This window comes from Morchella sextelata, assembly GCF_020137385.1.
Source record: "Morchella sextelata strain SCLS chromosome Unknown scls_3, whole genome shotgun sequence".
Classification (NCBI taxonomy): domain Eukaryota; kingdom Fungi; phylum Ascomycota; class Pezizomycetes; order Pezizales; family Morchellaceae; genus Morchella; species Morchella sextelata.
In genome coordinates this window covers 3,637,497-3,650,092 of record NW_025408618.1, presented here as the reverse complement: position 1 = coordinate 3,650,092, position 12,596 = coordinate 3,637,497, and the positions used below count along the sequence as shown (strand labels likewise).

General features: G+C 47.2%; 3 protein-coding genes across 3 annotated transcripts; 1 reads left to right on the top strand and 2 right to left on the bottom strand.

Moving 5' to 3' along the window:
- Positions 1-654: 654 nt before the first annotated feature.
- On the bottom strand, positions 655-1,091 carry H6S33_009780 (uncharacterized protein; the record flags this gene model as incomplete). The annotated part of the gene is made up of 3 exons (XM_044841213.1): positions 655-735; positions 786-796; positions 842-1,091. Coding segments are annotated over 3 exons (342 nt in total), but the record flags the coding sequence as incomplete, so codon positions are not given.
- A 44-nt stretch (positions 1,092-1,135) lies between these two features.
- Positions 1,136-1,836, bottom strand: H6S33_009779 (uncharacterized protein; the record flags this gene model as incomplete). Its single annotated transcript, XM_044841212.1, has 2 exons — positions 1,136-1,351; positions 1,411-1,836. The coding sequence occupies 2 exons, from the start codon at positions 1,834-1,836 to the stop codon at positions 1,136-1,138; spliced, it is 642 nt and encodes a 213-aa protein (XP_044698594.1).
- Positions 1,837-6,526: 4,690 nt separating this feature from the next.
- H6S33_009778 (uncharacterized protein) lies at positions 6,527-9,308 on the top strand (the record flags this gene model as incomplete). Its single annotated transcript, XM_044841211.1, has 3 exons — positions 6,527-7,532; positions 7,589-8,241; positions 8,292-9,308. The coding sequence occupies 3 exons, from the start codon at positions 6,527-6,529 to the stop codon at positions 9,306-9,308; spliced, it is 2,676 nt and encodes an 891-aa protein (XP_044698593.1).
- Between the last annotated feature and the right edge of the window lie 3,288 nt (positions 9,309-12,596).

The window sequence follows — 12,596 nt, the reverse complement described above, 5'->3', positions numbered from 1 at the left end:
CGTGTGCCTGCATTCACACTGTCTTAAAGTAATCCCTGTCTGAAACATTAAAGCCTTGGCAAAGATTATTAGACCTGGCTGATCCCGGTCTCCGGTGCCTCTCACTAAACTCAATAAAATAAGTTTATGTATGCCGTGTACAGCATCGCAAACATCGCCCGTTAGCTCAGTGGTAGAGCGTGTGGCTTTTACGGCACCTCAATGTCGCGGGTTCGACCCCCGCATCGGGCTCAAATTCAGATTCTCACTTTCCTCTGGAAAGTGGTTGTTTTAAAGTTTTTGTTGAGTAGTGTATGGTGTGTTGTTTTTGCCTTTGGAAGTCTCTGTAGCGGTTTTTTTTGCTACTGATTTTTATGGTACACTAAAGCCTTATACATGCATGCCTGACTTGCCCGAATTGCGCTTTGATCGAGATTGTATAATAAACTAGGTTGTTATTTCAATTATATCACTGTTTATCAACTACAAGAGCCTCTGCTATTCTGATTAGTACTCTGCTAGAAACTTATTGATTCATTTGGTATCACAACATTATCACTCCCCTAGAAATCCATAGTAGCAAACTGTAGAACAAAATAAATGATATGGAACCTTATTTCGGCGCCTTCCACCCAGGAATTAAAGGTTATTCTTGAGCGAGTCTTTATCCAGCACCTTCCTTGCTGATTCCGCTCCCATAACTGGCAACAACTTCGGATCGAGCAGGCCGATCTGCACAAGCACTGTAGCTTGATCCTATTTCAAATTAGCCTTCCTTAGTATTAAGAGGAATATTACGGGCTCACCAGTAAATATGCTCACTCACAAGCTTTCCCCCACGCAGCCGGCAACTACGACCAACGCCACACCTCCACCTCCCTCCCCGTCGGTGGCACCCCCGGCAACATCCAGTCCATGACCTGATCATGCCTAAAAGTCGCAACCAGCTCATCAACCACCCTCTCAGCGCCCACTGTCCTCGATATAGGCTTCATCCGTAGGCTCGGCGGGTTCCGCGGTATGAAATGCTCGGTATAGAAGGCGTGCAACTCCTTATACCCGATCCCTCCCGTACCCGTCGGAACGTGAGTTACGTACGGCTCGTCAATCATTGTGGACAGCGTCTTGTCAGCGTCCCGCTCGACAAACTCGGCGATTAGATGACGCTCCCAAACGTCGTCATGATCGACAATGGGGCCGATGGTGCGGCGGAGAGCTCAAGCGTGCGGGTGTAGGCGATGCTAGAGGCGATGGCGTCGTAGGTGGGGGATGAGGGCTCGGCGAATCCGGAGGGGATTGGTAGGATTTGATGAGGACGTGCGGGGGTTTGCTGGCGGGGAGAAGGGCGTGTCCACCGGGAGGTGGATGAGGGCTTGGATGGTGGGTGACTTTGAAGGAGGGAGGGAGAGTAGGTGGATAGTAGGCGATTACACAGGCGATGGAGTGAATGCTGGAGGTGGCCAGTGAGAGTGCGTGTGTTGCAGCTTTGCCAAAGGCAATGATGGCATACTTCAGGTGAGGCTCGATGTTATCGGTTGCGTCTTCGAGGTCGCGCTGGGTGGCGCGGGGGATATGCGTGGTGGTGTAGCCTTCTTGCTCGAAGGGCGTGGTGTTGAAGTAGGCGTTTTCTGTTGCGATGATGAGGATTGGAGACTCCATTGTGCGAATTGGGGAAGTTGGGGAAGTTGGGGAGCTGTGCACTGGTGTTGTTGTGAGGTTCTGCTGATGTAAAGGTTTGGTCCAAGTTGTTGTTGAAAGTTGAGAGTGCAGGTGGGGGTTAGCTGTTTTAGTAGTAGAAGCGGCCGCGCGGTGGCTTGGTCCGCGGACGGTCTTGGTGGCTGACGATCGATGCTGCATTGGATTAATTGCGTATAACTCTCCTCTTATTAACTCTATTCTAGGCGCAATTATAAAGCGCCCAAGGGTCAATGATAGTTTCAACCCACAAATCCTTAAGTATTAGTTTACCGGATGAACTGTTTCAGATCCCGGCTCTTGGCAATTGGAATGTTTGCTGAAACATTAGAAGGACTGCCAGGGTGTGACTGTTTACAACGGAAACGGGTGATAATTGATGACCCCAGTAGTACATCAAATCTTAAGTGTCATATGTTGGGATACTTTAGTCGTAGCTGCCATGTAGGTACACGGCGACGTAATTTCTCGGGAGAAAAATAGGTCCAGGGAGTACTAGTGAGCGTCCTACAGCTAAATTCTGCCGCTTCTAAACCTACATGTACCCTCACCGTCTCATGGTAGTACAGACGCAACTTTATTAACGGCATCGCATGGTACCAGAACGGCACAATAGAAACAACCTTGTAGCCGATCCCTAATGTAGGCAATGCCTTCTTTTACTTTCACACGTCGTACACGACATATCACTCTATTACCGGACCATCTGCCATGAGACTGGGGATAAGCATTACTTCCTCCTCGTTTTCTTCTGGCCATCTCCAGGATCATCATATCCGTTCTACCAGGGATACCACAGTAGAAGTTACATTAGGATAAAACCTAGGTTCTCCTAATTCTCCAATATACCAACAAGGCATCATATTTACCGCCTTCCTCGAGCGAGCTTCAAGACGTTGTCTGATTGCAGAGAATTGCAGTCTCTGTTCTTTATCCTCCGAGGCTTTTGAGAGCAGTCCGCCGACCTTCAATATTAGTGGGGCCTCCTCTCTCTGATCTTCCTACCATAACTTAGGAGTTCGGAGTATCAGCTGGATGGTTTTAATTCTCCATAGACCTTGACTTGAACCTCATGGTGATGGTCATGGCTTTCTGCTTCCTTTATTGCTGGAACAGCGAGGAATTTGGTTATCTTCGTCCCCAGAATTCGGCGGAGCACATGAGGTATGCGCTCGATGGAAACTTAAATAAGTACCGAGTCATCGGCTAATATCTCGTTCCTAGAAAACTGTTCGGAGGACCTGGGAGGTAATTGTCTGGGGCAGCTTGGTCCTTGCATTAATTGCAGATGGTTCAGTAAGCTGCTTACTTTCTTGTCATTCTTATTCGGTATTTACTAAGAGGATCAATACATAGATCTACTTAGGGCGCGTTTGGCAACGGCCTAAACGGAGTTAAAAGGTCCAAAAACTCCGTTAAAACTGAAATCCCGTTATGAGAAAAGTTGATGTGTTTGGCATGCCACTTTTAAGTGCAGTTTTGATGATTTTAACGGAGTTTTGAAAAAGTAGGTCTGACTTGCTTTTCCATGCTGCAACGCACATCCTCACCAAAATACATGCGCTAAACCCACCCCACAGTATCCATGTTTGGCAAACCAAACTGCGTTTAAGGATTTCTCTGTTTGCCGGTTGATAACGGGATTGTTGCTTAACGCAGTTTTCTAAACTTTACTTCCTCCAAACGGGCCCTTAACTGTGAGATGTCAACTATTCAAGGAGTCTTACTCGCATCCCAGATCATTGGTGCTGTGGAGCGAGTCCCAGTAAAAGCCCAATCGTGATAGCCGGGGGAACCTCCGAGGATTGTTATCTACCATAGGAGCCTTGGAAGAGAAGCAGAGTCGGTCGAGTAAAGCCGATTGCGTTGGGGCTCCTCCTGCTGTATCCCTAGGATATCTTGCGTATGTATTCTCTGCTTATAGACTCAGTGATATGCTAATATGACATTTCCAGGCTCTATATACTTGAAATATGGTCCTAGGTTCAATCAACCAGATACCAATGATCGACCTCTGGTTATTCGAGTATATCTGCTTGAGTCAATATTCTCTCCATCATCATCATGGCACCCACTCCAGATCCAACTCCCAACTCCCTGGTGGGCCAAGGGGCCCTTGTGGTAGTCTGTTACAATGGTATTGTGGCAGGAGTACGAGTATACTATGTACAAGTAGACAAGAGCTTAGTGACGCTTGTCACGAGAGACAAGATAATAGGGAGAGACTTCTCCTCTCCCTGAGAAATCATCATCAACAGAAGTTACATCGTTATTAAGGCACTTCAGCCCTCCACTCCTGCCCGTGCTCAGCTTGACCTTCCTCTCCGCCAGACCCCCAACCCAGAGTGGTAACCTCGTTTTTGTATAAGACGTTCGATTGTGAGTACCTCTCTATAGTGTATTAACAATATTTAATACTAACACACTTTTACGGCATCTAAGGCATATAAATATGGTCCAGTGTTCAATTCGCTCTTGACCAGGTGCTGGCGACTTACCCTGAAGTTGTCGTTTTCGGGGTGTATACGTACTTGGCGCTTAAAGCTCGTTCATCCAAGAGATATAATTATGGTCCCGGGTTCAATAAGATCAACCAGATTGTACGATGATTGGGACTTCTACACTATTTTTCTCTGAACGCGCCTCGGTCCCCAACACGTTCGTCACAAACAAGATAAAAATATGGTACTGGGTTCAATCCACTCTTTTAACAAGAGTAAAAGGAAAACCACTTACATATCCCAAGTATGTAGCATTCTTTGATCCTAGACCAGAGTTACTGTATGTACATTGATAGCGGCTGCAAAAACCGAAGCTGATTTGTCTAGGTCGCTGCCAGTTCTCTCCTTGGTCCCACGCCCAGCCTTCCTCAGGACTTAGCCACAAACACGTCTCAGCACCTCCTATGCAATCCTAAACATAAATTCTTTTGTGTACTCTGCAAATTTGTTGTGGATCCAATGTCACCAAATCCCTTCGTCTGTTCCGGTAATCACACAATATGTTAGGCCCACGACGGCGCCGTGATGGACACAATTTTAACGAAAAAAGTATCCTCCACTACCTTTTAGAGCAATTTTGCACCGCCAGCCGACCGTTTACAGTTAGCTTCAACAATTTGTATGGTGAGCTACTAATCACTACATGTCGTGAAGACACACGAAGGGATGGGCATGTCAAAGATATGGTGCTTGTTCTTGAGGGCAGATGTACTGCTGTACAACTACGCCGTTTTCATGGTTGAGTTTTCATGCGCTGACCTACAGTGGCAAATTGGATTGGTACAGATTTTCCTGTAAACTGGGGCCCTCGACATTATCTTTGTGGCCTTTGGACTTTCATTAACAGACCGGTGGAGGTCGTTGATGGCAACGAGATTGGTGGAGCTATAGGCACACCCCTTAGCGTTTGGACTGAGAGGCTGGGAATTTCTACATCTGCTGGGGTTTCTTCGCTCTGGTACTTTAGGCAGTTTGTAAGCAGATGTATCCGATCCAAGCACTAGACTAGTAGTCAAAATAATATCACAATTCATAATACTCCTCATGTCCATACCTATTGCAAATTGGCTGGAGTTATATTGTGCAAGCTGGACGCAACGCAGGACAGTTGGTGCCAACCAGTCAGTTTGTGATAGGATCTTTTGGTCGTACGTGCCTACATCAGTACTCTTTTAACCCTGGTCCAGTAGGGGGGTTTTTTTATTCGGGGAGACACCATTGTCTCTAACCCTAACCCAAATGCCAAGACGCCCTTCAGAATACTACTCGAGCGCTATCAACCGGCCTTCCGCTCCGGCTACTCACTTGTATTGAAGAAGATGAGGCTGCCAAGGGCCAGAGAGGAGAGCTCAACATATTTTGCGATTCTCTTCTCCGAGCAGAGCGATGGTTGTATCACACGATAAACGGTAGAACATGATGCGTGGTGTTGAGTGGCTCAGTTACTCAAACGGCATAGCATAAAGGACCCCCACGCCTTGTCAATGCTTAAAACACCGTCCCGGATCCTCCATTCGGGGCCGTCCAGCGCAGCGCCCTTATGTAGGTAGTAGTCTATGCGGGTACCAATCGAACCCAGGCAACAAGTCTACCGGCGGAGAAAAAACCTGTTTCCCCTCCCTTCTTCACAAGTCCCGAGATCTTGACGTGGATGAGGATGCATGCAGTGTGCGTGTGATGGAGTGCTACATGAACCCTAGCCCATAGCGCTTATCTACCTTGTTATCATGGGGAGCTCCAGCAGGGAAGGGCAAGTGCAAAACATAGTCATTAGGCATTTTAGGTGTTTTTAGGTAGCAGCTGAGGAGAGAGCGAAAGAGTCACTTGAGGAGAGTGAACACGGTGTCAACTACACGTAGTTACGGGGAGGAGGAGGAGAGGAGGAGAAGGTGGAGGAAAGTGTTTTTGTGGGATGTGATAGAATTCTGTATGCACGGAGGAGAAGCTGTGACGGATATGTAGATTAAAGGACGGAAGCTGTTTTGATAGGTTTTTGGACGTGAATCTGTGCGGAAAGTGTTGAGACTGTTGCGGCTCTCTCAACAACTGGCTACGTCACCCCCTTTGATATTATTATTATTATTGTGTCGCCTCCTCTCTCTTCCATCTTCCACCAGTGCACTTACTCCTCCTCCTCCGTCTTCCAGAAGTGTCCTTTGAATTATAGCCTTGTGTTTCCTCAAGCTGCTAATTCTTATCCTGTTCTTCTCCCCCCTTCCACTTATCCAGCACAGAGCACCTCAAGCACAAATAGCTCTCTGGTAAAGCTTCAAGTTAAGTAAGGCTCGAGCAGCCTCCCCCTAGCTAGCAAGCTTCCACCCGCTTCATATAGAGCTCAAGCACCTAGAAACATGACTACTCGCGGCGTCTCACCCTCTCCGCCCCCGCCAATCAATTCGTACTGGTTCTACTCCTCCCCGTTCCCTCTCGATGATCCCCTTGCGCCGTTTCCGATTCCCACCGCCGCCACAGCTCAGACGAAATACCCACCACGTCCCTTTGCACGCTACGACTCCCTCGCCCTCGAAGCCGCGTATCAGGACCACCTCCAGACACAACGCGCCCGAGAAGCAGAGCGAGGCAGGGCTGCAGCAGCACTGTCGTCAATCTTTCGTGGAACCTCGCCGAAAGCTATTGGGAGAAGGGCATCCAATGAGACAAGCACTAGTACAGCTACGATACGGGAAGTCGCGAAGGAGGGCCATTTGCAGTTCAAGGAAGGGGAGTCTAGCGAGGTAGCTATTGAGATTACGGACGAGATGGGCACTGGTCGTGAGAATAGTTGGGAGGAAAAATCGTTGCGCAAGGGGTCGCCGTCCCCCCTACGGCATCTGTATTCTGGGTCGCCGAGCTCTAGCTCGCCGGTGAGTACAGGGTTGGGTACAAGCCCCGGTTATGGTGGGCTGGGTACTTCCCCGAATACTAGGAGCGGTACCACGAGAACGCCGTTTATTCGCTCGTTAACGCAGTCAAGGGCAATGACTATGCCAAACACGACGAGCAGGTCTTCCTCGACGTCGCGGAGATCTAGTATGAAGAAGGCCTCACCGCCACCGACACCACCAATACAGACAGAGATACCGGTTGGAATACAAAGACTCCATCAGGTCTTACTCCCGAGCTTTGTTATGACACCGATATATTGGAGCCCGTTACAGGATGTGGCTTCGGTTATGCGGGGAACTTGGTTCTATAAAGATACAATGCTTCCGGTTGAAGCTAATATTGCAAACCGGCTTGAGGCTGGGTGGGAGGAAGTTAGGGCATGGACGGAAGAATGGGAAATGGAGCTCTCAAGTGCCGTTGAGGTTGGCCGCGAAGGCGAGGAGAAAGTAAGGTGGCAATTGTTTGACAAGAGTACTGCTTCTGCCCCGCCAACACGCCCGGGGACTTCACTCGGTGAAGGGCACCAGGAAGGGGAATGAGCAGCTTCGAGACAGAGCATCCGATCAACTCTGCAACTCTGAAGTCAGGCGTGGCCGGTAGTGTAACACCGGGGCAAACGACGGCAAATGAAGCCGATTGGGTCTTATTTGCCAATGCAGTTGATGCGTATATCTGCCGTGATACTATGTTGAGTTTCGGAAATAAAAGACCACTGGCGAATATCAGGAAGGGGAAAGTTGTCGGGACACATGTAGTCCGCGGATTTCAGCAAGATGTGTGGGAACGCCTTCATCCATCCAGCAAGAAAAAGAAGGTTGCGGCGTCTGGCACTGCCGCTAGAAAGACGAGATCAACATCTACCTCCGGTGTTAGTACGCCCACCGAAGCACGGGAAAGAGAAAAAAGACGAAGTACGACCGGTAGTGCAGAGGCACCGAAGGAAGATTTTGAGACATTGTCATTAGAGGGCCTAGGACCCGATGATGAGGAAAGGATAGAAGTCACGGATCTATTTTTGGTGATTCATGGGATTGGACAGAAACTGAGTGAAAGGGTCGAGAGTTTCCATTTCACGCATGCGATAAATTCTTTTAGACGACATATAAACGTGGAACTTAGAGATCCAGCTGTGAGACCACTCCTTCGGGATGACGGAAAAGTCGGGATGATGGTGCTACCTGTAAGCTCAACTGACTACCCTGTTGCTGTCTTCACACTAAAGGTGCACAGATAAACTGGCGTCACAATCTCTCATTCGATGAAGAAGGTCTCTCCAACGGACATTCCAACAACAGCGAAAACGATTTCTCTCTTGAAGATATTACTCCCCCGTCAATCCCAGCTGTGCGTAACTTGATTGGTGATGTCATGCTCGACATCCCTTACTACCTCTCCCACCACAAACAAAAAATGATTGGCGCGGTTGTGAAGGAAGCAAACCGAGTGTATGGTCTATGGCGGCAAAACAACCCAGACTTTGAAAAGAATGGCGGTCGAGTTCACATTATCGCACACTCACTTGGAACGGCAATTGCAATGGATATCCTCTCTAGTCAGCCTACCCATGTCCCCCAAGATATGAAGAGGGAAACAAGAGATACCCAATTCGATTTTGATACCAAAAATGTCTTTTTTGTTGGATCTCCAGCTGCATTTTTCTTACTACTCAACAAGCGAACCTTGCTGCCCCGGCGTGGAAGGGACAAGAAGGAATGCGACTCATCAGACACTGATCCACATGTCACCGGTTTGGCGGGAACCTACGGCTGTATGGCCGCCGACAACATCTATAATGTCCTTCATTACTCAGACCCTATCGCGTACCGTTTAAATCCTACTGTCGACGCATCGTATGCAGCCTCTTTGCGCACTGTATACGTTCCTAGCACTGCAACAACATTCCTCGATACTCTCATCCGAACTGTCTATCCATCATCATCGGCAAACGTGCACAACACTCCATTCTCGCGTCTACCATCAACTATAGAGCTTGAAACACACGATTTTTCGCGCGAAGAGCTCGCTGAAAAGAGGTTGTATTTATTGAACGACAACGGGCAGATTGACTACTTTTTGCAAAGCTCGGGGGCCTTGGAGAATCAATATCTGAATATTCTAGGCGCTCATAGTTCATATTGGGAGAGCAGGGACTTTATTCGCTTTTGCGTTGTGGAGGCCGGAAGAAAGGAGGGTAGAAGCGGATGTGTTCGGGGCATGGGCGTGAGGAAGAAGAGAGGATGGAAATAAAGACATTTCCTTGGACTTGGCTGAGTTGCTTGATGAAGCGATTCACACTCATACCAGAGTAATGTAGGGTACACTCGGTGTAGGGCTCTTTTTATATTTTTCTTTCTCCCTTCACCCCCTTTTGTTCTCTTTTCGTTCTCGTCATTTAGGGGAGTTGACATTTTTGTGTGGCGTTTGTTTATTTGATCACTTTTTGCCTGTATTATATTCCACTGGGCGTTTGTTTATTGTTACGTTTCTGCTCCACTGTCGTGTACGTTAGCGTTGGACAGGATCATACATCATGAGCATTGGTTGCTGTTTAAAATTGTAGTTGTAGTCTAGATACCAAATGATTTTCCCACTGTGAGGGCAAAATTGGGGCGGGAATACATGCCTCGCTAGCTCAATCGGTAGAGCGTGAGACTCTTAAGCGGAATCTCAAGGTTGCGGGTTCGACCCCCGCGTGGGGCTTTCATATGAAAGCATCATGATAGTGTGATATCTTTTTGTTTCGTTTTTACTTTTACAATGTTCTTGGTCACTGGCAGATTTTTTTTCGGTTACCGGCGGAAAGATTTTTTTTCGTGGTGAGCCTGGATCACGTGAGATGGTGTGACGAGTGATACCTTATGCTTAAATCCGTTATTCGCTTCTTTTTTTTTTTTTTTGTTTAATTCATTAATTGCCGTTATTCGCTTCTGTCGGAGCGGCCCGCACTGTATTGCGAATTGGTGTAATCCTATGTAGTCTGGTAATAGGAAGCCACATAAATCGTGGTGGGGAAGAAATTTAAAATTTAAAAATCGAGGTTACGTTTAACTTTTCCTAGGTTGAACATCTTCGCGAGAACAGGAGACCTCAGGTATATGTAGTTGGGGCGCTGCGGCAGTAAGCGCAAGTTCAGTTTGGGGAATGGGAGTAATTAGGTCATTGGATCATTATTCTGCTCGGGATTGGGGTGCGACGAGCTTGAAAAACGAGAGAAGGCAATAAAATGAACAAATAGTAGGGTAGGGGGAGAAATGGCATACATGTAGTTTCAAAGCCAGTACTGTCAGCTACATGTACCTGGAAACTGTGATCTATGGATCGTGATCGTGAATATATGTTACATACAGTTGATACATAAACTTCAGACGATATCATATATATGCCTCCTGCTTAACACTACATGTAGCCCCATACCCCTACTAATGTAGCCTCATCCGCGATCCGACGGTATCAGCATGTCTGCCAGGGTGCCTTTGTGGGCTATGATACAAATTTTATCTCTCGTAAGTTCTCGCAGATTATGTCTTCTCGTTTCCAGCTATTGATTCTGGCTCACAGAACCTCTGGGTATGTTTAAAAATTCAAGAAATCTAATATATTTGTTTACCCCTTAGGCAAGAAGGGGTTTTTTTCCAATAAATTCATTCTGGATTTCTAAAGCAGCAGTTGGAGAGTCTACTAGTGTAGACGGGAGATATATGTTTTTGTTAATTCAGAAGTTTTTCGCATTTTCTCCTATTTGTATTCTTTGACATGAGAAGTATGTTGTTCTCATGATACGTGTTCTTTATGAAAGGTCTATGTCCCTTCTTCTCATATTACATCAGATTGTTCAATACAATACTTTGATAAAATCGCCTTCAACATTTTAAACACATACTAGATTCTCTCCCTAGTTGCATGTTTTTTGAGATTAAGGCGGGTGCCCTGAGGTTCTAGCTTTATATTTCTTTTACCCTGTGTTCAGGCAAAAGCCTTTCCCGACGGAACGGCACTTATACGCATACATGAGCAGCACTACCGGGGCAAGGGCAAACTCCCAATTCACGATAGACAAAAGGATGTTTTCAAGATACGTAGGTACATATCCTCCCTACAGATAATGGGCCTTTCGCTCCCGCTGCTGGAGTACGCAGTGCTTTTCTCAAACTAGAAAGCTGAAGAATCTTGTTTAGAGCCTATATTACCCTTTTAAAGGTAGTTTAATAATTTCAAAGCCTCAGATAGAACACCGGCCCGCTATACCAGACCCTCCCCTGCCTATAAACTCGAAGCTGGCTCACCGTCTCACTTAGTGACATTTACTGTGGCTTTTCGACACCCACGAAAAAGGGTTAACATTTACATTTACGGATTAAGGGACAGTGCTTCGTATAAGCATTTTTCAGATAAGCAGCCAGTCTCCATGTCTAGTTCCATACCTCTGAACTGTTATGGCTTGTTCATGTTCGTGGCGTTGTTGGATTATAGGCAAGCTGGCGTAAGAGTTCAAACTTTACGACCACTCCTTTCATTACACCATCTATCGAACTCTTACAGAATCTACCTCCATCTAGGTGGGACGGTGAAACATTCCCATAACGTTCCGCGGCTATCTCCCGTCTTGACATGGTAGCATGCCGAGTGATGAACCATGAATCTGAAACATAACCATCAGAAACAGACGACGTTACAAACGCTCATGTTGATTCGGAGTCCCGTAGAGTATAACTACTACGGCCGAGTAGAAAGCGACACTCCGCCCTCTGGAAAATTTGCGAGACACCAGGTCAGTATGACCCAGCGCTGTGGTTATGGTAAAAAAAAACTCGTCTGATTATATATGAGACATAACCTGAGCTCATCTATGTGCCCCCTGATTCGCCTGTGCCTTGGCGGTGATTTACGGAGGCGCATATCCAAGCCACCGTTCCCCGGTGCTCGGGAAGGAAAGAAAAACCTGGAGATGGGTTTACTGGTAACGGGTTTGGGGGCCTGAGACTGTCTTTGTTCTTGGGCCCTCTGATAAAGTTGTTGCTTTCGAGGGCGCATGGAGCCCGGAGCCCGGAGCCCGGAAGCACAGTTGCAGCTAGAAATCCTTCAGCTGAGCGCCAGTGGATGTTTTTTTTACTTTACTCTGTCTTGTCTTCTTAGCCCAATCTTAAGCTCATTGATACTGGTTGCTGCACAAGGTCTCACTGGGTGTGGCCATAATCAGTCAAGTGAGCACGATCAATTTTTCATGGTGATGGTGGTCTTATCACCAGTTTCTGTGCTTGCTCCGCAGGCGCTTGGGAAAATCAGAAAGCAAGTGCTCTAGTTGATTACTTAGTCAATCAGATGGGATAACTGTATGTTTCTATCATTCCCCTTACTTTACTTTCACGATCATTATCCATCTATAGCTATCCATCCATCCGATCCGCTCAGCTTAACCATATATCTATGCATTGCAACGGGACAATCACCACTCATCACTCACCACCTCCAACCCCTGTTTTCCGTGTTTCGCATATACCATACCCGGGCCTCGATTTCGGCCCGCAAGACCAAGAG